Here is a 22798-nt window from a genome sequence, read left to right on the forward strand (position 1 = left end):
TTCAATATCCACCATTGCTACACAGCAGCTTGTTTATATGAACTATAGTAGTGTTTTTAAAGCATACAGATCAGTTTTACTAGTGCAGAGCAACACTACATGATATTTTCATTACTTTAAAACACTTTCATTGTTTTATGTTACTGTTCCTTTAATAATGTCCTTTTGCCTGTTGTGCCTTATCATGATCTTTACAGTTTTCTTGATGGATCTCCTTTTTCCCTAGGAGAATCAAAGTAAGTATGATAGAATTCCTCTATACCTTCTATACTAGTTTTTTTTTGTTTGTTTTTAACACCTTGCTTAATGGGGTTGTTCACCTTTACATTAAGGGGCTGATTCACTAAGGGTCGAATATCGAGGGTTAATTAACCCTCGATATTCGACTGGGAATTGAAATCCTTAGACTTCGAATATCGAAGTTGAAGGATTTAGCGCAAATAGTGCGATCGTACGATCGAAGGATTATTCCTTCGATCGAACGATTAAATCCTTCGAATCAAACGATTCGAAGGATTTAAATCCAACGATCGAAGGAATATCCTTCAATCAAAAAAAGTTAGGCAAGCCTATGGGGACCTTCCCCATAGGCTAACATTGACTTCGGTAGCTTTTAGATGGCGAACTAGGGGGTCGAAGATTTTTTTAAAGAGACAGTACTTTGACTATCGAATGGTCGAATAGTCGAACGATTTTTAGTTTGAATCCTTCGATTCGAAGTCGTAGTCGAAGGTCGAAGTAGCCCATTCGATGGTCGAGGTAGCCCAAAAAATACTTCGAAATTCAAAGTTTTTTTACTTCGAATCCTTCACTCGAAGTTAGTGAATCGGCCCCTAAATTTTATTATTATGCAGAGAGTGAAATTCTGAGACAATGTGCAATTGGTTTTCAATTTTTTTATTATTTGTGGTTTTTAGGTTATTTAGCTTTTTATTCAGTCAGCAATCTGGTTGCTAGGGTTTAAATTACCCTAACAACTATGCGTTTATTTGAATAAGAGACTTAGAATTAGAATATTCTTGGTCGCTAACCAAAAAAAATAAATCCCAGAGGGTCGTCTCCTCTACAGTAATGCCTCTTGTTGCTGCTCAGGTTTTCCTGCTTCCATCCAGCAGCAATTCCAATGAGGGGGAATCATTTCCTGAGCTGAAAAGAGGAGTAAAGCCTTCCTTGTCCTCTTCCTCCCTTCTTCGTTCTTCAAAATTCAGCAGGCGACGCATATGCAGTAAAGTGAGAAAGCCGGCTTTTAATTCTACTGTCCATTGTGTGCCCATGCAAAGAAAGAAGAAGAGGATCGCTCACTTGCAAGTCCCCCAAACTGACATCATTTTCTACTAACAGGATCCCTGGTCTTGGGAATCAGGTAGGTCATTACAATACTTGGGGGAGGGGATGCCCTAAAATGTGGCACCCAATCTATAGGAGCTTTCCTTCTCTTTAAAGGAGAATTCAACCCCCGGGTAAATGCCCCATACTTTATACTTACCCCTCGGTGCAGATTCTGGCATTGGAGTTCCACGCAGCCATCTTCCGGGGCTTCGTGTCTTCTTTCGGCAATTTTCGTGACAATTTTTATCGCCAACCGGCAAATTGCTTCAACTGCGCATGCGCCGAGGGGTAAGTATAAAGTATGGGGCATTTCCCCGAGGAGGGGGCAGTTAGGCTGGGGGGAGGAGGGAGGGGGTATGGCTTTTTTTCCTTAAAGGGTTGAATTCTCCTTTAAAAGATCATAAATATCAGCAAAACATGATCATTTTTTGAAAAATATATAAAATATTTTGTACATATGAAATTTTTATAAATATGAAATTATACGAATCTATCAAAGATTCAGTCTCTTGCAGATCCATCAAAGGTTTTTCAAGACATTTTTTTTTTCTTTTACACTGCATTACAGTAGTCTTTCAAATAAAGGCCACGAGCGGCTTCCTGCAGGCCCAGAAATAGGTCACGAAATAGAACGTCCACATTTCTGTCTTCCAAACTAACAGCATTTGAAATTGTATTTATAAAGCAACAATAAAGGTCTATAGAATTTAATTTTAGTCACCTAAGATGAGCCCTTTTGTTTGTACAGTTAAGATATAAGATACTTCCCCACAAATCCCAGGAGAAGGCCACTTCTGATCTTTTCTCTTTTTACTGGCTGTGAGTAGAGCGAGCCCATAAACAGTCCATTGAGCAGTCCATTCCAGAAACCCCATCTGATAGCCCTCTGAAGAACCCAAAAAAACCCATAGCTCAGGCATCGATCTAGCTCCATGCAGATTGACTTATTGCATAAACAAGAGGCCATCAAAAAGTAATGTTCAATAGAGAGGGAGGGAGGTGGGATTTTGTCTTTTTATTGACTGTGAGTAGCGCTGAGCCCACAAACAAGAGGCTTTACAGACTACTGTTTCCAGTCCATTGAGCAGTCCATTCCAGAAACCCCATCTGATAACCCTCTGGAGAACCCAAAAAAACCATAGCTCAAGCAAAAGCCTTAATTCCATGCAGACTGACTTATTGCATAAACAAGAGGCGATCAAAAAGTAATGTTTTGAGTCTATTGTTGTCCTGCATACAGGGTGCAGTTACAAGACATCCTACTATCCAGTGCAGTCTTCAAGAGCCTTGAGGAAATCAGGCCACAACTTGAACAATTCATCTGGGCCGTAATGATGATCAGTAACCCGCTTTGTAAATTGGCACCTATCGTACTGTGTCCTTTCTTGTGAAAACCATTTACCCGCAGGCACGGAGATGTGAACCCCCATTCTTTCTAAGCAGAAACCTAAAAAGACATCCTCAAATGGTATAAGGGTCAACCCCATTGCTTCTTTGTAGATCTTTGGTGACAAGTCCCCTGAGAAGACATAGCCTGTGCCAGAACAATAGTAAGGGTAAAAGAATTTAGGGTACGTTTTGTATGAAATATACCATTTGCTTTTCATGCTCCTGAAGGGCGTGCCAATTGTTATTTTTAGCCCTGTAAAAAATTCCAGCTTGAGGGGCTTCTCTGGCTGTAGGATCTGTCTCACCAGGAACCAAGGGTTGAAGAACATGTCACCATCCACCTTCATGACATAACTGACTCGGGGGCAGAGACGACTCACCCACTCTATACCCATCAGTGTTTTGATGGTCAGATTACGGTATGTGTCCAGGAAATCCTGTTGGATGATGTCATGGAATGTAGAACTCTCTTGTCTCACAGATATTTCAGTGTCATTGACAAAGGACCTACCCAGAAGGAAAATCCTCTTGATGGAGATTCCAGGGACTAAGCTTTCATTGGCCCAAGTCTTCCTCAGGACATCCCTGACAAGAACATCTTGTGGCATTGAAGGAATGAGCAGCAGTAAGAATGGGGGGTCTCCTCTACATTTTGATGGCTCCTCGATGAGATAAGGGTATAAGGGTCCAACATTTCTGGGATGCACTGTTGTTGGAACCCAAATTCTATTTACGAAATAGATGTGGAATCCCATCAAGGTCATTGTAGAGAAAAAGAGAAATAACAGACAGAACTTCAATATTTTCAGTTTCATTGGCCATAGTTTTATAGTCATCCTTTTGTCCATATTTGATGTTTCCTGTTAAGCACAAAAGCAAAAACAATATATATTACATTTCGATTATTACTCACTTATTCACAACAGAGTGAGATAATTATACAAGCACACAGTACAGCAAACAGACAGTAGTTTGGAAGCCAGATTGGAGGACAATCAGTAGAATACATGAACAGATAATCTATAAAAATTATGGCAATAATTCAAAACACAACAACGTCATGAAGACAACTTGAAAGCTTGTATAGATCGCTCTATAATATAAAAAATATAAAGGTGCATATCCCCTTAAGAGATGCATTTGTATTGTGTGTAGCTCTTGGGATCTGTGGGATAGCAGGTATAGTAGGGAGAGATGGTGCCTATAGTAACAGTCACACTCTTCCCAGAGACTATTATCCACTGTTACTATAGGCACCATCTCTCCCTACTATACCTGTTATTAACAGGTATAGTACAGGAGACTATTATTGTTACTATAGGCTATAGTCTCTGAGAGGAGTGTGACTGTGGGATAGCAGGTATAGTAGGGAGAGATGGTGCCTATAGTAACAGTGGATAATAGTCTCTGGGTGTAAGAGGGCCCGAAGGCGCAGTAATAGTGTAGACCAAAGAGGAGACCAAACCAAGTTCGAGGTACAAGAGGGTTTATCAAAAGAATCGTCAAGGTACAGGCAAATAGATCAGACCAGGCAGCAGACAACAGGAATCGTAATAACAGGCAAGAGTCGGTACACAAGAATCAAGAGTAATATATCACACCCAGGAACAGACGAACAGGAACCTATAGTTGGGCAGGGACTGGAAGGGGAGAGAGGTTTAAGTAGTCTCTGAGTTTGGCGCCAAAGTTGACGCACTGGCGTCAGACGCTGACGTGCTTGCATCAAACGCAGACGCCAGCGTCCCCACGCTGACGTCCTGACGCCGGCGCCCATTCTGACGCCGGCGTCCATTCCGTCGCCGGCGGCCAATCCGGGAGCAGGAAGACGATGACACCATGGAGCTGCGCCCATCAGGAACCATGCGGTGAGGCAGGAGGTCGCCATCTTGGACGCCATCTTTGGAAGGTGAGTTAGAATCCATTACAGTACCCCCCTCCTTAGGGGGGGCCCCAGGACCACCGAGACTAGGAGAAGAAGGGAAAAGTCTATGGAACTTACGGACCAAGGCAGGCGCATGGACGTCCGAGTTCCTCACCCAGGAGCACTCTTCCGGACCGAACCCTTTCCACTCGATGAGATACTGAAGAGTACCCCTGGAAAAACGAGAGTCCAAAATCCTCTTGACTTCGAATTCCTGGTGACCATCAACCAAGACAGGAGCTGGGGAAGAAGAAGAAGGACAAGACACAGCAGGCTTAAGTAACGAGACATGAAAGACATTTGGAATCCGCATCTCCGGAGGAAGTTGAAGGCGGACCGCCACAGGGTTGATGACTTCGACAACAGGATAAGGACCGATGAACTTAGGACCAAGTTTGGGAGTGGGAATTTTCAGACGAATATTACGAGTAGAAAGAAAAACTTTGTCACCAGGAGTATATGGAGGGGCAGGAACTCTTCTCTTATCGGCAAACCTCTTCTGAGCCAGGGAACTCTTCTCCAAATTAGAGGCAGTGGCCTCCCAGATAGCCAACATGTGAGCAGCTTGGTCGTTGGCCGCAGGAACGTTGGTGAGAAGAAGATCTTGAGGAAAGGCCAACGGATTCCGACCATAAACACAGAAGAAGGGAGACTTTAGGGAAGAGGAATGCAGCGCATTATTGTGAGCGAACTCAGCCCAAGGAAGAAGATCTGACCAATCGTCCTGGCACAGAGACACATGACAGCGCAGAAACTGCTCCAAAGCCTGGTTGACCCGTTCAGCGGCACCATTGGATTGTGGGTGGTAAGCAGAGGAAAATTGGAGAGAAATATTAAGGGCCTTGCATAGCGACCTCCAGAACTTGGATATGAATTGAGAACCCCGATCAAAAACAATCTCAGCAGGAAAACCATGAAGACGAAAAATATGTTTAATAAAAAGTTCAGAAAGTTCAGAGGCAGAAGGCAATTTCCGAAGAGGAGTAAAGTGAGCCATTTTACTAAATCTGTCGATCACCACCCAGATCACAGTGTGGCCGGAGGATAAGGGCAGATCAACAATGAAATCCATTGCCACATGAGTCCAAGGGCGAGAAGGGATGGGCAACGGCAGGAGAAGACCTTTGGGAGAAGAATGACTAGCTTTAGAGACAGCACAGGTAGCACAGGAAGAAATAAAGTCTTTTACATCCTTTCTCATCGATGGCCACCACACCAAGCGTGACAGGAGTTCAGTGGTCTTCTCAATCCCCGGGTGACCAGCTTGTTTGGAATTGTGGGCTTGAGATAGGATGGCCTGGCGACACTCAGGTGGAACAAAAGCAACCCCCAAGGGAATGTTATCAGGAGCAGAGGCCTGGGCAGAAAGAAGTTCAGAAGCCAAGGAGGGAAACAGGGCAGCAATAATCTTGGAAGGAGGCACAATAGGTTCGGGATCTTCAGAACAAGAAATCTCGGGAACAAAACTCCTGGACAGCGCATCAGCCTTTCTATTTCTTGAGCCAGGACGAAAGGTGATGATAAAATTAAAACGGGAGAAGAATAAAGACCATCTGGCTTGACGAGGATTTAAACGTTTCAGGGACTGGATAAATTCAAGGTTCTTGTGGTCTGTAAAGATGGTCACAGGAATAGAAGATCCCTCAAGTAGATGCCTCCACTCCTCCAGGGCCAATTTGACCGCAAGCAGTTCACGATTCCCAACGTCGTAATTCTGCTCGGGAGAAGAGAATTTTTTGGAGAAGAATGCACACGGATGTAACTTCCCATCCGAAGAAGACCTTTGAGATAAGACGGCTCCAGCTCCCACATCAGAGGCGTCTACTTCAAGGAAAAAGGGTAGAAGAGGTTCGGGGTGTCTCAGAATCGGTGCAGAAGAAAAGGCCACTTTCAATGTTTCAAAGGCTTCCACAGCTAGAGGGGGCCAGTGCTGAAGTTTGCCCCCTTTTCGGATAAGAGCAAGAATAGGAGAAATCTTGGAAGAAAAGCCTTTAATGAACTGCCTATAATAATTGGCAAAGCCAATAAACCTCTGAATAGCCTTGACGCTGGTGGGTAGAGGCCAATCAAGAATTGCAGTAACCTTGGCTGGATCCATCTTGAACCCCTGCTGTGAGATTATATACCCAAGGAAAGGGATGGAAGGCACCTCGAAAGAACACTTCTCCAACTTGGCGAAGAGATTATTCTTTCTAAGACGAAGAAGAACTTCCTTCACCTGACAACGGTGTTCCTGAAGATCTTTGGAGAAAATGAGGATATCATCCAGGTAAACGACTACACATTGCCCCAACAAATCTCTGAAAACTTCATTTACAAACTCCTGGAAGACCGCGGGGGCATTGCATAGACCAAATGGCATTACTAGGTACTCATAATGCCCGTCACGAGTATTGAAAGCGGTCTTCCATTCATCGCCCTCTCGGATCCGAATGAGGTTGTAGGCGCCCCGAAGATCAAGTTTGATGAAGAGATTAGCGCCTCTCAACTGATCGAAAAGTTCAGAGATTAAGGGGAGAGGGTAACGGTTTTTGATAGTGATTTTATTCAGCCCTCTATAGTCGATGCAGGGCCGCAGACTGCCATCCTTCTTTTCGACAAAGAAAAAACCTGCTCCAGCAGGAGACGATGAGGGACGAATGAACCCTCTCTGGAGATTCTCCTGAATGTAGGTTTTCATGGCAGCTGTTTCAGAAGGAGACAGAGGATAGGTGCGGCCACGAGGAGGCATAGAACCAGGTAAGAGCTCAACTGGGCAGTCGTAGGGTCGATGAGGAGGAAGAATCTCAGCGGAGCCCTTATTGAAGACATCCGAAAAGGATTGATATACAACTGGAAGAGAGGGCTTAGAAGACACAGAGGAAACTTTGACAATGGGCACAGCAGGTAAACAGTTCTGTTGGCAATGTGGACTCCAACGGGCAACTTGTGAAGAAGACCAATCAATGACTGGGTTATGGGTGCATAACCATGGAAGACCCAGAACAATAGGAGTAGAAGGGCAATCAATAAGAAGAAAGGACAGTCTCTCCAAATGCAGGGTGCCCACTTTAAGAGAAAGTTCCGGGGTGGTCTGTGAAATGATGGCAGAAGACAGAGGACGATCATCAATTGCCAGAGCTTGCAGAGGAATAGTCAGAGGAAGAAGAGGAACAGCATGTCGGCTGGCAAAAGTTTTGTCCATGAAATTCCCGGCAGCACCAGAATCTATGAAGGCTTGAACCGAGATTCTCCGGGAGCCAAACTGGATCTGTGCCGGAAGTAGGAAACGATGACCAGACGGTCGGGGAGAAGAACAAACTCCACCCAGGTAAGTTTCCCCAAACTTACCGAGGTATTGGCGTTTTCCTGGCTTCACAGGACACTCGAGGACGGAGTGAGCTTTGCCCCCGCAGTAGAGACATAATCCCGCCGCCTTTCTCCGGTTCTTCTCCTGTTCGGAAAGACGAGCCCGTCCAATCTGCATCGATTCCTCAGCAGACGTAGGAGAGGAAGAAGCAGAAGTCGCAGGAGGTGGAGAGGGCGAGAAGTAAGCAGGATTGTTGAGCAGGGGTCTCTGGAAGCGGGGGGCCAGGATAGGCTGGAAACGAGGGTTCTTCTTAGAATACTCACGGTCTAGCTCGACCTGGAACTCCCTCTGGCGAGTATCAACCTTCACGGCCAAGGCGACCAACTCTTCCCAGCGGGAAGGAATTTCCCGGGATACAAGGTCGTTCTTTATTCTTATAGCTAGGCCGTTGTAGAAGGCAGCATGGTAACCGTCATTGTTCCACGACGTCTCCGCTACCAGGGTGCGAAACTCAATGGCATACTCAGGAACCGAGCGGGAGCCTTGCTGGAGCTGGAACAACCGAGCCGAAGAAGCTATGGCTCGTCCAGGAGCATCAAACACCGTCCGGAACTCATGGAGAAAAGCACAGGCATTATCGATCAGAGGATCCTTCTTTTCCCAAAAGGGTGATGCCCATTCTAGGGCCTTTCCCTGCAGACGGGAAATAACATAACCCACTTTGGCTCGCTCCGAGACAAACTGACCTGGCAGAAGGTCAAACTGGATCTCACATTGGATAATGAACCCTCTGCAAGCGTCAGGATCACCACTGTAGAGAGGAGGTGCGGGGATGCGAGTCTCGGAGACTTGGAGCGGGGTTGCAGGTACAGCAACTGGTGCCACGGGAATCAAGGTAGACACTTTCTCCAGGACTGCGCCAAAGTGAGATTGGAGTACTTCATAAGAGTCAGTTCGGGAAGCCAAAGCTTGAATGGTTTCACCAAGATCAGGCGAAGCATGAGTCTCCTCCAAAGGGTCCATGGCACAACTATACTGTAAGAGGGCCCGAAGGCGCAGTAATAGTGTAGACCAAAGAGGAGACCAAACCAAGTTCGAGGTACAAGAGGGTTTATCAAAAGAATCGTCAAGGTACAGGCAAATAGATCAGACCAGGCAGCAGACAACAGGAATCGTAATAACAGGCAAGAGTCGGTACACAAGAATCAAGAGTAATATATATCACACCCAGGAACAGACGAACAGGAACCTATAGTTGGGCAGGGACTGGAAGGGGAGAGAGGTTTAAGTAGTCTCTGAGTTTAGCGCCAAAGTTGACGCACTGGCGTCAGACGCTGACGTGCTTGCGTCAAACGCAGACGCCAGCGCCCATTCTGACGCCGGCGTCCATTCCGTCGCCGGCGGCCAATCCGGGAGCAGGAAGACGATGACACCATGGAGCTGCGCCCATCAGGAACCATGCGGTGAGGCAGGAGGTCGCCATCTTGGACGCCATCTTTGGAAGGTGAGTTAGAATCCATTACACTGGGAAGGGAGTGTGACTGTGGGATAGCAGGTATAGTAGGGAGAGATGGTGCCTATAGTAACAGTGGATAATAGTCTCTGGGAAGGGAGTGTGACTGAGAGATAGCAGGTATAGTAGGGAGAGATGGTGCCTATAGTAACAGTGGATAATAGTCTCTGGGAAGGGAGTGTGGCTGTGGCATAGCAGGTATTGTAGGGAGAGATGGTGCCTATAGTAACAGTGGGATAATAGTCTCTGGGAAGGGAGTGTGACTGTGGGATAGCAGGTACAGTATAGTAGGGAGAGATGGTGCCTATAGTAACAGTGGATAATAGTCTCTGGGAAGGGAGTGTGACTGTGAGATAGCAGGTATAGTAGGGAGAGATGGTGCCTATAGTAACAGTGGATAATAGTCTCTGGGAAGGGAGTGTGACTGTGGGATAGCAGGTATAGTAGGGAGAGATGGTGCCTATAGTAACAGTGGGATAATAGTCTCTGGGAAGGGAGCGTGACTGTGGGATAGCAGGTATAGTAGGGAGAGATGGTGCCTATAGTAACAGCGGATAATAGTTTCTGGGAAGATAGTGTGACTGTGGGATAGCAGGTATAGTAGGGAGAGATGGTGTCTATAGTAACAGCGGATAATAGTCTCTGGGAAGGGAGCGTGACTGTGGGATAGCAGGTATAGTAGGGAGAGATGGTGCCTATAGTAACAGCGGATAATAGTTTCTGGGAAGATAGTGTGACTGTGGGATAGCAGGTATAGTAGGGAGAGATGGTGTCTATAGTAACAGCGGATAATAGTCTCTGGGAAGGGAGTGTGACTGTGGGATAGCAGGTATAGTAGGGAGAGATGGTGCCTATAGTAACAGTGGATAATAGTCTCTGGGAAGGGAGTGTGACTGTGAGATAGCAGGTATAGTAGGGAGAGATGGTGCCTATAGTAACAGTGGATAATAGTATCTGGGAAGGGAGTGTGACTGTGGGATAGCAGGTATAGTAGGGAGAGATGGTGCCTATAGTAACAGTGGGATAATAGTCTCTGGGAAGGGAGTGTGACTGTGGGATAGCAGGTATAGTAGGGAGAGATGGTGCCTATAGTAACAGTGGGATAATAGTCTCTGGGAAGGGAGTGTGACTGTGGGATAGCAGGTATAGTAGGGAGAGATGGTGCCTATAGTAACAGTGGATAATAGTCTCTGGGAAGGGAGTGTGACTGTGGGATAGCAGGTATAGTAGGGAGAGATGGTGCCTATAGTAACAGTGGATAATAGTCTCTGGGAAGGGAGTGTGACTGTGGGATAGCAGGTATAGTAGGGAGAGATGGTGCCTATAGTAACAGTGGATAATAGTCTCTGGGAAGGGAGTGTGACTGTGGGATAGCAGGTATAGTAGGGAGAGATGGTGCCTATAGTAACAGTGGATAATAGTCTCTGGGAAGGGAGTGTGACTGTGGGATAGCAGGTATAGTAGGGAGAGATGGTGCCTATAGTAACAGTGGGATAATAGTCTCTGGGAAGGGAGTGTGACTGTGGGATAGCAGGTATAGTAGGGAGAGATGGTGCCTATAGTAACAGTGGATAATAGTCTCTGGGAAGGGAGTGTGACTGTGGGATAGCAGGTATAGTAGGGAGAGATGGTGCCTATAGTAACAGTGGATAATAGTCTCTGGGAAGGGAGTGTGACTGTGGGATAGCAGGTATAGTAGGGAGAGATGGTGCCTATAGTAACAGTGGATAATAGTCTCTGGGAAGGGAGTGTGACTGTGGGATAGCAGGTATAGTAGGGAGAGATGGTGCCTATAGTAACAGTGAATAATAGTCTCTGGGAAGGGAGTGTGACTGTGGGATAGCAGGTATAGTAGGGAGAGATGGTGCCTATAGTAACAGTGGGATAATAGTCTCTGGGAAGGGAGTGTGACTGTGCGATAGCAGGTATAGTAGGGAGAGATGGTGCCTATAGTAACAGTGGGATAATAGTCTCTGGGAAGGGAGTGTGACTGTGGGATAGCAGGTATAGTAGGGAGAGATGGTGTCTATAGTAACAGTGGATAATAGTCTCTGGGAAGGGAGTGTGACTGTGGGATAGCAGGTATAGTAGGGAGAGATGGTGCCTATAGTAACAGTGGATAATAGTCTCTGGGAAGGGAGTGTGACTGAGAGATAGCAGGTATAGTAGGGAGAGATGGTGCCTATAGTAACAGTGGATAATAGTCTCTGGGAAGGGAGTGTGGCTGTGGCATAGCAGGTATTGTAGGGAGAGATGGTGCCTATAGTAACAGTGGGATAATAGTCTCTGGGAAGGGAGTGTGACTGTGGGATAGCAGGTACAGTATAGTAGGGAGAGATGGTGCCTATAGTAACAGTGGATAATAGTCTCTGGGAAGGGAGTGTGACTGTGAGATAGCAGGTATAGTAGGAAGAGATGGTGCCTATAGTAACAGTGGATAATAGTCTCTGGGAAGGGAGTGTGACTGTGGGATAGCAGGTATAGTAGGGAGAGATGGTGCCTATAGTAACAGTGGGATAATAGTCTCTGGGAAGGGAGCGTGACTGTGGGATAGCAGGTATAGTAGGGAGAGATGGTGCCTATAGTAACAGCGGATAATAGTTTCTGGGAAGATAGTGTGACTGTGGGATAGCAGGTATAGTAGGGAGAGATGGTGTCTATAGTAACAGCGGATAATAGTCTCTGGGAAGGGAGTGTGACTGTGGGATAGCAGGTATAGTAGGGAGAGATGGTGCCTATAGTAACAGTGGATAATAGTCTCTGGGAAGGGAGTGTGACTGTGAGATAGCAGGTATAGTAGGGAGAGATGGTGCCTATAGTAACAGTGGATAATAGTATCTGGGAAGGGAGTGTGACTGTGGGATAGCAGGTATAGTAGGGAGAGATGGTGCCTATAGTAACAGTGGGATAATAGTCTCTGGGAAGGGAGTGTGACTGTGGGATAGCAGGTATAGTAGGGAGAGATGGTGCCTATAGTAACAGTGGGATAATAGTCTCTGGGAAGGGAGTGTGACTGTGGGATAGCAGGTATAGTAGGGAGAGATGGTGCCTATAGTAACAGTGGATAATAGTCTCTGGGAAGGGAGTGTGACTGTGGGATAGCAGGTATAGTAGGGAGAGATGGTGCCTATAGTAACAGTGGATAATAGTCTCTGGGAAGGGAGTGTGACTGTGGGATAGCAGGTATAGTAGGGAGAGATGGTGCCTATAGTAACAGTGGATAATAGTCTCTGGGAAGGGAGTGTGACTGTGGGATAGCAGGTATAGTAGGGAGAGATGGTGCCTATAGTAACAGTGGATAATAGTCTCTGGGAAGGGAGTGTGACTGTGGGATAGCAGGTATAGTAGGGAGAGATGGTGCCTATAGTAACAGTGGGATAATAGTCTCTGGGAAGGGAGTGTGACTGTGCGATAGCAGGTATAGTAGGGAGAGATGGTGCCTATAGTAACAGTGGGATAATAGTCTCTGGGAAGGGAGTGTGACTGTGGGATAGCAGGTATAGTAGGGAGAGATGGTGCCTATAGTAACAGTGGGATAATAGTCTCTGGGAAGGGAGTGTGACTGTGGGATAGCAGGTATAGTAGGGAGAGATGGTGCCTATAGTAACAGTGGGATAATAGTCTCTGGGAAGGGAGTGTGACTGTGGGATAGCAGGTATAGTAGGGAGAGATGGTGCCTATAGTAACAGTGGATAATAGTCTCTGGGAAGGGAGTGTGACTGTGGGATAGCAGGTATAGTAGGGAGAGATGGTGCCTATAGTAACAGTGGATAATAGTCTCTGGGAAGGGAGTGTGACTGTGGGATAGCAGGTATAGTAGGGAGAGATGGTGCCTATAGTAACAGTGGATAATAGTCTCTGGGAAGGGAGTGTGACTGTGGGATAGCAGGTATAGTAGGGAGAGATGGTGCCTATAGTAACAGTGGATAATAGTCTCTGGGAAGGGAGTGTGACTGTGGGATAGCAGGTATAGTAGGGAGAGATGGTGCCTATAGTAACAGTGGATAATAGTCTCTGGGAAGGGAGTGTGACTGTGGGATAGCAGGTATAGTAGGGAGAGATGGTGCCTATAGTAACAGTGGGATAATAGTCTCTGGGAAGGGAGTGTGACTGTGCGATAGCAGGTATAGTAGGGAGAGATGGTGCCTATAGTAACAGTGGATAATAGTCTCTGGGAAGGGAGTGTGACTGTGGGATAGCAGGTATAGTAGGGAGAGATGGTGCCTATAGTAACAGTAGATAATAGTCTCTGGGAAGGGAGTGTGACTGTGGAATAGCAGGTTTAACTTACACAAATTTTTTTGGCAAAGTTGTTCGCAGTTTCCCTAATTGTGTAACCAGGGGGCGCTGTTTGTAGAAAGTATAAATGATAAGAATGTGCTGCACTTTACATAAACCAATAATAGGTGATATTATTTGGGGAGAAAGGCTTCCTCCTTATGCCTCAGTCCTGTTATTCATGGGGGCGCAGGTTTGATTCCCATATCAGCCACTTGGGAAGTCTTCTAATTTCCCCTGTGGTCTCTGAGTTCCCTGCCAATACATAATAATCCTGATGGGAGAAAAGCATAATGAATGAGGCAATATTAGTAATTTGAGTGAATATATTATCTAAATGAAAAATAAAGCCTCCCTGCCATTATTTTTAGTTTTAGCAGCAATTAGATATTTGACCTAAAATAATAAAACACATTTCTGATACAAATCCCTATATTATGCAAATAGCATTACTTGTATTTAGACCCTTATATCTTGTTACAGAAGTGGAATTACACAAACATTAGGCAGATTTAGAAAGCTCAGGTTATCCTGAATAAAAATTATATATACAGATCTAGGACCTGTTATCCAGAATGCTCGGGACCTGGGGCTTTCTGAATAACGGGTATTTCTGTAATTTGGATCTTCATACCTTGTCTACTAGAAAATCATGCAAATCATAAATCAACCCAAAAAGTTGGCTTTGCCTCTAATAAGGATTAATTATATCTTAGTTGGGATCAAGTACAAGCTACTGTTTTATTATTATGGAGAAAAAGGAAATCATTTTTGAAAATTTGGATTATTTGATTATAATGGAGTCTATGGGAGACAGCCTTTCTGTAATTCTGAGCTTTCTGGATATCAGGTTTCCAGATAACAGATCCCATACCTGTACTTTACCTGGTGAAATAAACCCCCTCCCCCAAAAATTCCAATTTGATGGCTGACTGTCAGGTGTAGTAAGAGCTACAGACACATTCAGACAAAATGTCGTTAAAATGTCGTGCAAAAGACAAAATCTGAAAAATGTTTAAAAGACAAATTCACAAAAGTGGAGACAGAGGTTTGTAAATTTAGCGGGAAATCCGACATTTTTATCTTCACTTTTATCTAATTTTCATCACTTTTGTGAATTCTCCCAATCGAGTACTAGTGCAGCCTCCAAATATTTTAAAATCAAAAAGAGGGCTACAGGCACCTCTGATCTGATCTCACGCTCTTGGGAGGAGGGGTTACAGGTCTGGGTGCAGGAAAGAAAGCTCATAGATTTCCTTGTAAATTATCTTCCCTTGTAAATTAACTGTACACTCTAATTAAACATAGATGGACTCTTTAACGTGTTTTTGGGGCTTGTTAACTGCTACTAAGTGTCACAGCATGGGTGTTCTTAAAAACTCAAAAGAGCAAACAGTTTTTTTTATATATTTCATTTTGAAATCTGACATGGGGTTAGACATATTGTCAGTTTCCCAGCTGCCCCAGTCATGTGACTTGTGCTCTGATAAACTTCAGTCACTCTTTACTGCTGTACTGCAAGTTGGAGTGATATCGACCCCCCCCCCTTTCCCCACAGCAGCCTAACAACAGAACAATGGGAAGGTAACCAGATAGCAGTAATAGTAAAAATCCAGGTCCAACTGAGACACATTCAGTTACATTGAGTAGGAGAAACCGCAGCCTGACAGAAAGCAGTTCCATCCTAAAGTGCTGGCTCTTTCTGAAAGCACATGACCAGGCAAAATGACCTGAGATGCACCTACACACCAATATTACAACTAAAAATACACTTGTTGGTTCAGGAATGAGATTTTATATTGTAGAGTGAATTATTTGCAGTGTAAACAGTGTCATTTAGAAATAAAAACAACATCATAAAAATCAAGACAGAATCCCTTAGTGTGTTATAGACTGACTCATTCTAACCAACCTTTCAGTTGGCCTTCCCTTTTTCTTTTTTATGGTTTCTGAATTATTTGCCTTCTTCTGCTGACTTTTTCCAGCTTTCAAATGGGGGTCACTGACCCCATCTAAAATCTGTTGCTCCATAAGGCTACAAATGTATTGTTATTGCTACTTTTTATTACTCATCTTTCTATTCAGGCCTCTCCTATTTATATCCCAGTCTCATATTCAAATCAATGCATGGTTGCTAGGGTAATTTGGACCTTAGCAGCCAGATTGCTGAAATTGCAAACGGGAGAGCCACTGAATAAAAAGCCAAATAACTCAAAAACCACAAATAGTAAAAAATGAAAAACAATTGCAAATCAGAATATCACTCTCTGCATCATACTAAAAGTTAATTTAAGGGTGAACAACCCCATTAACAACAGTTCCCTAGAGAGTTCGGTATTGGTCAGCAGCTTTGCACATTTACAGTATGTTGCCTGGTACTTATACTCATACATTGTTCCTGCAGCTCTTTCTTCCCTGTTCACTAGAAGGAACTAAAGTCAGTGTGATGAGACCCATTCAGCGAGTGAATCAGAAGAAGAAGGCAAATCATTTATAAACTATAAAAAAAAATAATGAAGACCAATTGAAAAGTTACTTAGAATTGGCCATTCTATAACATACTACAAGTTAATTTAAAAGGTGAACCACCCCTTTAAGTAGAGTGTCTCAATACTGTAATAGTAAATTACCATGAACCAGCCATAAACCCAACATAAATAGCAGTAACATTAGAACATACTGACCAAGTGCCGCAATATAGTCAATGTACTATACAGAACTGCAGTGGCAAAGTACTGACCAACTGCAGCAATGCGACCAATACAAATATACTGAATTGTAGTGACTTAGTAATGATCATCTGTAGCCATTTACCTGTTACAATTGTACCGACCTGCAATCCCTTAGCTCTGATCTCAGCTGCTGCCGTACATTTAGTATCAGTATCGGTATTAGCATTGGTATTAGTATCGGTATTAGTATTGATATCCTAATTAGTACAACAATTCCATTGTTCACCATTTCTCCTCCCACCCAGTAATAATGAAGTATCAGGCAGAACAGCTGCAGTAATGCAGCATTAGAATGACAATGGCCCTGTATACAGAGGGTGAGTGTCAGCTCCAGTGCCACAGCATTAAACTGAAGGGCTTTAGGGCACAGACACACGTGGAGATATGGGGAGATTCAAATTGCCTCTTCTTCGGGCGACTAATGCCTTCCCGCTAACTAGAATCGAAATCGCCGGCAGGTTGGCACTTGGAGTGCTTCCTTTTCCGAAGTCGCCCGAAGTTGCCTCATGAGGAAGGCCCTGCGGGGAGATTAGTTGCTCGAAGAAGAGGTTATTTGTCACCGGGTGACTAATCTCCCCGTGTGTCTCTGCCCTTAACCCTTCATGTGCCAGCAGAATTTCCCATTTTATTTGTACTCAGTGTCAGGCATTTCTATAATAATTTGTTTAGGTGGGGTCACATCTAAATCTGCCTGATGGTTTTTTTTTTTTGTGTACAGAGCTCTAAATTAAAAAAAGAATTGAAAAAAAGGGAAAGTTTAACTACAATACAATACTGTGTGCCCCTCCGAAAGGTTTTATGGCAGGGGGTTTTGAATCAGATACCTTCCATTCCGACGCGACACGAGGAAGCGCAGGCGTCACAAATCTAAGGTAAGTAATACTAATGTCAGACGGTGTCGCAGCGTGAATCCGACACGACACAACTGTCGGGTGAAGACGCAACATGCAGCGTTCGCATCTGACAGTCGTGTTGTGCCAGATGCACGCTGAGACAACTACCGACATTGCTTTTACCTTAGATTCGGCGCATCCAACTTGACACCTGTGCTTCATTGCGTCGGAACGGAAGGTATCGAATTCGAATTCAAAAAGCCCGTGTAGTTGTACCCGTAAGCTAGGGAAGAAAATCTGCTGCTCCCCTTGTTCTGAAGGCGCAGGGATTGCGGCGTGAAATGCAAAATGTTGAGTTTCAGATGTGAAATCCCCAGGTCCTACCTGCACCTGAGCAGAAACAATTCTTCCGGGAGCGGCAGTTTTGCACAAAAAATCTGCAGATGGCGAAGTGTGTAATTTCCACGCAAATCCAAGCCTGCCCAAAAGTTTGCTCATCACTACTGTCAATTCCTCAGAATGATTTCCTTGTAAATTCTGGGTTTTCTTCTGTGTCTTGAAGAACTCTGAAAACTCCAAAACCTTGTCCTACCACAGGCGAGGACAGGAAAAAAAGATGTAGCATATAGAGGGGAGGAGTAGTATATAGGTATGGAGTAATTTGTTGACTTCTCTCCAATCATTGGTACACCTATAGGTGTGGCGCCTGCCATAGTTCCTAGGAAAATTCTAAGTTTCATCATACAGGAATATATGCAAATATTTTATGTGAAAAAAACTTTTTTGGAAAGCCTCATGTCCCATGAATGAACCAATAACAGAGACGTATAAAGGTACAGTAACCAGAAAATATTAAAGAGTTTTAAAGCAATGTCAATATAACGTACTGTTGCTCTGCACTGGTAAAACTAGTGTTTTTGCTTCAGAAACTCTACTATAGTTTATATAAACAAGCTGCTGTGTAGCAATGGGGCAGCCATTCAAGCACAGGATACACAGTAGATAACAGATAAGTACTACTATAGTTTATATAAACAAGCTGCTGTGTAGCCATGGGGGCAGCCATTCAAGCACAGGATACACAGTAGATAACAGATAAGTACTACTATAGTTTATATAAACAAGCTGCTGTGTAGCCATGGGGACAGCCATTCAAGCACAGGATACACAGTAGATAACAGATAAGTACTACTATAGTTTATATAAACAAGCTGCAGTGTAGCCATGGGGGCAGCCATTCAAGCACAAAATACACAGTAGATAACAGATAAGTACTACTATAGTTTATATAAACAAGCTGCTGTGTAGCAATGGGGCAGCCATTCAAGCACAGGATACACAGTAGATAACAGATAAGTACTACTATAGTTTATATAAACAAGCTGCTGTGTAGCAATGGGAGTAGTCATTCAAGCACAGAATACACAGTAGATAACAGATAAATACTACTATAGTTTATATAAACAAGCTGCTGTGTAGCCATGGGGGCAGCCATTCAAGCACAGGATACACAGTAGATAACAGATAAGTACTACTATAGTTTATATAAACAAGCTGCTGTGCAGCCATGGGGGCAGCCTTTCAAGCACAGGATACACAGTAGATAACAGATAAGTACTACTATAGTTTATATAAACAAGTTGCTGTGTAGCCATGGGGGCAGCCATTCAAGCACAGGATACACTGTAGATAACAGATAAGTACTGCTATAGTTTATATAGACAAGCCACTGTGTAGCCATGGGGGCAGCCAGCCAGGCACAGTAGATAACAGATAAGTACTACTATAGTTTCTATAAACAAGCTGCTGTGAAGCCATGGGGGCAGCCATTCAAGCACAGGATACACAGTAGATAACAGATAAGTACTACTATAGTTTGTATAAACAAGCTGCTGTGTAGCCATGGGGGCAGCCATTCAACCACAGGATACACAGTAGATAACAGATAAGTACTACTATAGTTTATATAGACAAGCCACTGTGTAGCCATGGGGGCAGCAATTGAAAGCTGAAAAAAGAGAAAAGACATATGAAGCAGACAACAGATAAGCTCTGTAGTATAATGGGATTCTTCAAAACTCAGATAGTTATCTACTGTGTAACATTTCGTTAAAGTGGACCCGTCACCCAGACACAAAAATCTGTATAATAAAAGTCCTTTTCAAATTAAACATGAAATCCAATTTCTAGTTTTTTATTAAAGCATTCATAGCTGTTGTAAGCTCATTTATATATCTCAGCTGTCAATCAAATATTGTCTGTCCCTCCTCTATGCCATGGGCATAGAGGCGGGGCAGACAATTACTTTCACTTTCCATTCAGCACTTCCTGGATGTCACTGCTCTCCGCATTCCCCATTCTCTTCACCATTTAATTGTGTAGTCAGGACATGGGGATGGACATCAGGTCCCCCATTCTGGTGCACAAACAAGATTCTGAGATGATACATGACTTGTCAACGCAGGTTGAGACGCAACATGCTGCATTTTTCCTGCGTTCGGCGCCTACACGCGCCTGTGTGAGTACAGCCCCATTGGAAAAAATGTTATGCGTCTATTCCTGCGCTCCCCTGCGGCTGAACGCAGAAAAACGGAACGCAGGGGAGCGCAGGTAAAAACGCTCGTCTGTAAGAGCCCTTAATAACAGTGTCCACAAAATGGCTCCTGCCTGCTTGTTATAATTATGAATTCCCAGACTGAAGGAAACAAGATTCAAATCATTTATATAGTGTAAGTAAAGTTAATTTTGTTTGACTAATGTGATAAAATAGGATTTTTTTTAATATTTTTTTTGGGTGACGGGTCCCCTTTAATGTATGAAAAGTAGGAACTAGTTGAACAAAGCTTTGTTTCATGAAACAGAAAGTTAAATCCATAGCAAGGTGTGGCCGTTATTTCAGGTAACTGGATACCTTCAGTAGAGGTTGATCCACAATCACACAGCTAATTGGGCTAAAGAGAAGCCGAATGGGAGTCGCATTATATGAAATACACGGCTATGGACTGACCTGGTCAATGGAAGCATCACCCACGTCTGCAGAAAATATTCCAGGGAGGGGCAAAGCCTCCTGTTTTTTCTAGACAATGCCTGTATACAAGTGCTACAGTTCTGACTGGTATCCTGGAAAAAACTATTTGTGCCAGATCCTTGTACTTGTTGTTCTACCTCCGCCCCGCATCCATACAAAACCTCGTATACAGGTGCTACGGGAATGCCCGGTGCCAAATTTTTTTTGGCAACGTTGTTCGCAGTTTCCCTAATTGTGTAACCAGGGGGCGCTGTTTGTAGAAAGTATAAATGATAAGAATGTGCTGCACTTTACATAAACCAATAATAGGCGATATTATTTGGGGAGAAAGGCTTCCTCCTTATGCCCCAGTCCTGTTATTCATGGGGGCGCAGGTTTGATTCCCATATCAGCCACTTGGGAAATCTTCTAATTTCCCCTGTGGTCTCTGAGTTCCCTGCCAATACATAATAATCCTGATGGGAGAAAAGCCCTGGAACTTGCTATTGGGATTTCAGGGAACCAACCATTGGTGGCAACATAGGGAATATCCAGGGTCTGCTGGGGCATTAGCAGCTCCGGGTCCCAAATCAGTATATATTAATATATTCACTCTGAAAGATCCGCACTCACAAGGCTTAAAATTTAAAAAAATATATTTTATTGCAGAACTAAAGACTGACGTTTCGGCCAAACCCAAGGCCTTTCATAAAGTGCCAAATCTACAATGTATATGCCTTAAATCCACGTAATGGTGGGAAAAACAATGATGTCATACTAAAGCGACCATTTATAATATACACACTATCGATTTTAAATACATACCCATTCATAAACTAAAACCCCACATTTATACAATCCATCAATGAATGTCCAAAAGTTCAAAAACAAGACAGAAAATAGCATCAGTATTGGAAGATCTCACATAAACTATAAAAAAAACCATTGTTGCTAATGTGTCATTGTTTGAGTAGGTGATTTATAGTTCAACACTATAGTTCAACGCTACCAGTCATGAAGCAGGCGACTCCCATGTTCCACCCTGGTTACTCCAGATCCAGCACAGCTGATCCCATTCAGCCTCTTTGGTTTAACCCTTAAAGAATAGCTTAATGTTACTTAGTATCCTCATGCGATATCCCTTATTTTAATTGTATTTATTAATTAATATAACATGCTACAAGTAAACCTAAAGGCAAACCTCCCCTTTAAGGCAGTGTTAGCAGAGTTACGTGAAGCGACACAAGACGGAAGCACCCAGGGTATAAGAATGAAGGGTCTCACCTACTCCCAAATGAGGGAATGAAAGGCAGAACAGGTGCAGGGAAGCAGTATGGCAGCTTTAATTCACACCCAGCTTGAGATGCTGGAGTAAAGAATGATCCAGGGGCGTAACTATAGAGGAAGCAGACCCTGCAGCTGCAGGGGGGACCAGGAGGTATAGGGGCCCAACGAGGCCCTAATTCATATACAGTTTCAATAAATATTGGTAAAACAAGTCAACTGCTAAAAATGTTGGGGGCCTGAAAAATAATTTGCTGTGGGGCCCAGTAATATCTAGTTACGCCAACTGAAAGAATCCCTACTACTACTACTACCCTAGAATTAGTCACTAACTCCCTGCACTCTGACTATGGGGTTCCCTATATAGTGAGCTGTCAGTGGCAGAACTACCGGGGACCCAGATCCGCACTCTGTTGTTCTTCCTACCGATCAGTCGGGGCAAAAACTCGCGTGGTGGGGGTGAGCCCCCAAGTCCGACCCTGACCAGGGGGCCGCCAGATGCTTGCACCAACGGGAATCCGGCACCAAGATTTTGTTCAGTGCTCTAGTTACGTTACTGTTAGCTCTACTACAGGGGAAACACCCAGCTCCCTAAAGATCAGCCAGAATACTCACAGTGTAGAAGGAGAAATATCCAGTATCTGTCTGTACTACAGCGCAGAGCCCGTACTATTCTTCTTCTCTTCCTCTTGGCAAAAGACCTGCCCCATACACATATTTGGCTCCAAACCTGCTTCCAGACGGATCACAAAGTTAGGATCAAATCCCTCCTGCTAATTGGGGCAAGCTGTGACTCATAACTGTCTTTCTGTCTGTACAGTTAGGTATTAAAGGAACAGTAACCTCAAAAAACAAAAGTAATTAAAATATGAAGTAGCGTTGCCCTGCACTGGTACACTGAAATTCTACTATAGTGTATAATAAAGAAGCTGCTGTTTAAGTTGAAATAGGGCTAAATGGCACAGGTTACATAGCAGATAACAGATAAACTCTGTAAAATACAATGGGTTTAGTTCTTACACTTAAGCCAATTGTATTCTGCACAACAAATCTGCGATGTAACCTGTGCCTTATAAACTATAGTAGTGTTACTGAAGCACTTTTGCCAGTATAGGACAAAAATACTTCTGTTTTAATCACTTTCATTTTTTTTTAAGCTACTCAAAGAGGTTATTCACCTTTAAATTAACTGTTAGTATGATGCAGAGAGGGATATTCTGAGA

The 22798-nt window shown here is 43.9% G+C and overlaps 1 protein-coding gene across 8 annotated transcripts; it reads right to left on the bottom strand.

Moving 5' to 3' along the window:
- Window positions 1–881: 881 nt before the first annotated feature.
- Window positions 882–22330, bottom strand: LOC108710165 (beta-1,3-galactosyltransferase 2). 8 transcript variants are annotated; one of them, XM_041587235.1, is made up of 4 exons: window positions 17669–17787; window positions 13733–13993; window positions 4718–4879; window positions 882–3578 (listed from the first exon to the last, which is right to left on the bottom strand). In XM_041587235.1, exons 3-4 carry the CDS (start codon window positions 4733–4735, stop codon window positions 2592–2594), a joined length of 1005 nt encoding a protein of 334 aa, XP_041443169.1. In that variant the 5' UTR covers window positions 4736–4879; window positions 13733–13993; window positions 17669–17787; the 3' UTR covers window positions 882–2591. The 8 variants fall into 8 exon arrangements, with proteins under 8 accessions (XP_041443169.1, XP_041443168.1, XP_041443172.1 ...); XM_041587234.1 differs by lacking the exon at window positions 17669–17787 and adding an exon at window positions 16534–16929; XM_041587238.1 differs by lacking the exons at window positions 4718–4879; window positions 17669–17787 and adding an exon at window positions 16534–16928 and having other exon boundaries at window positions 13833–13993.
- Window positions 22331–22798: the final 468 nt, after the last annotated feature.

This window comes from Xenopus laevis, chromosome 3L (assembly GCF_017654675.1).
Source record: "Xenopus laevis strain J_2021 chromosome 3L, Xenopus_laevis_v10.1, whole genome shotgun sequence".
NCBI classification, from domain to species: Eukaryota; Metazoa; Chordata; class Amphibia; order Anura; family Pipidae; genus Xenopus; species Xenopus laevis.

What these genes read in the sequence shown, in the direction of transcription:
- LOC108710165 (XM_041587233.1), bottom strand. Translation starts at nt 4,952, where the DNA reads ATGCGGATTCCAAATGTCTTTCATGTCTCGTTACTTAAGCCTGCTGTG. An exon ending in ACGTCCATGCGCCTGCCTTG is followed by an intron (nt 3,579 to 4,721) that starts GTCCGTAAGTTC and finishes TGTGCTTAACAG; the next exon opens with GAAACATCAAATATGGACAA.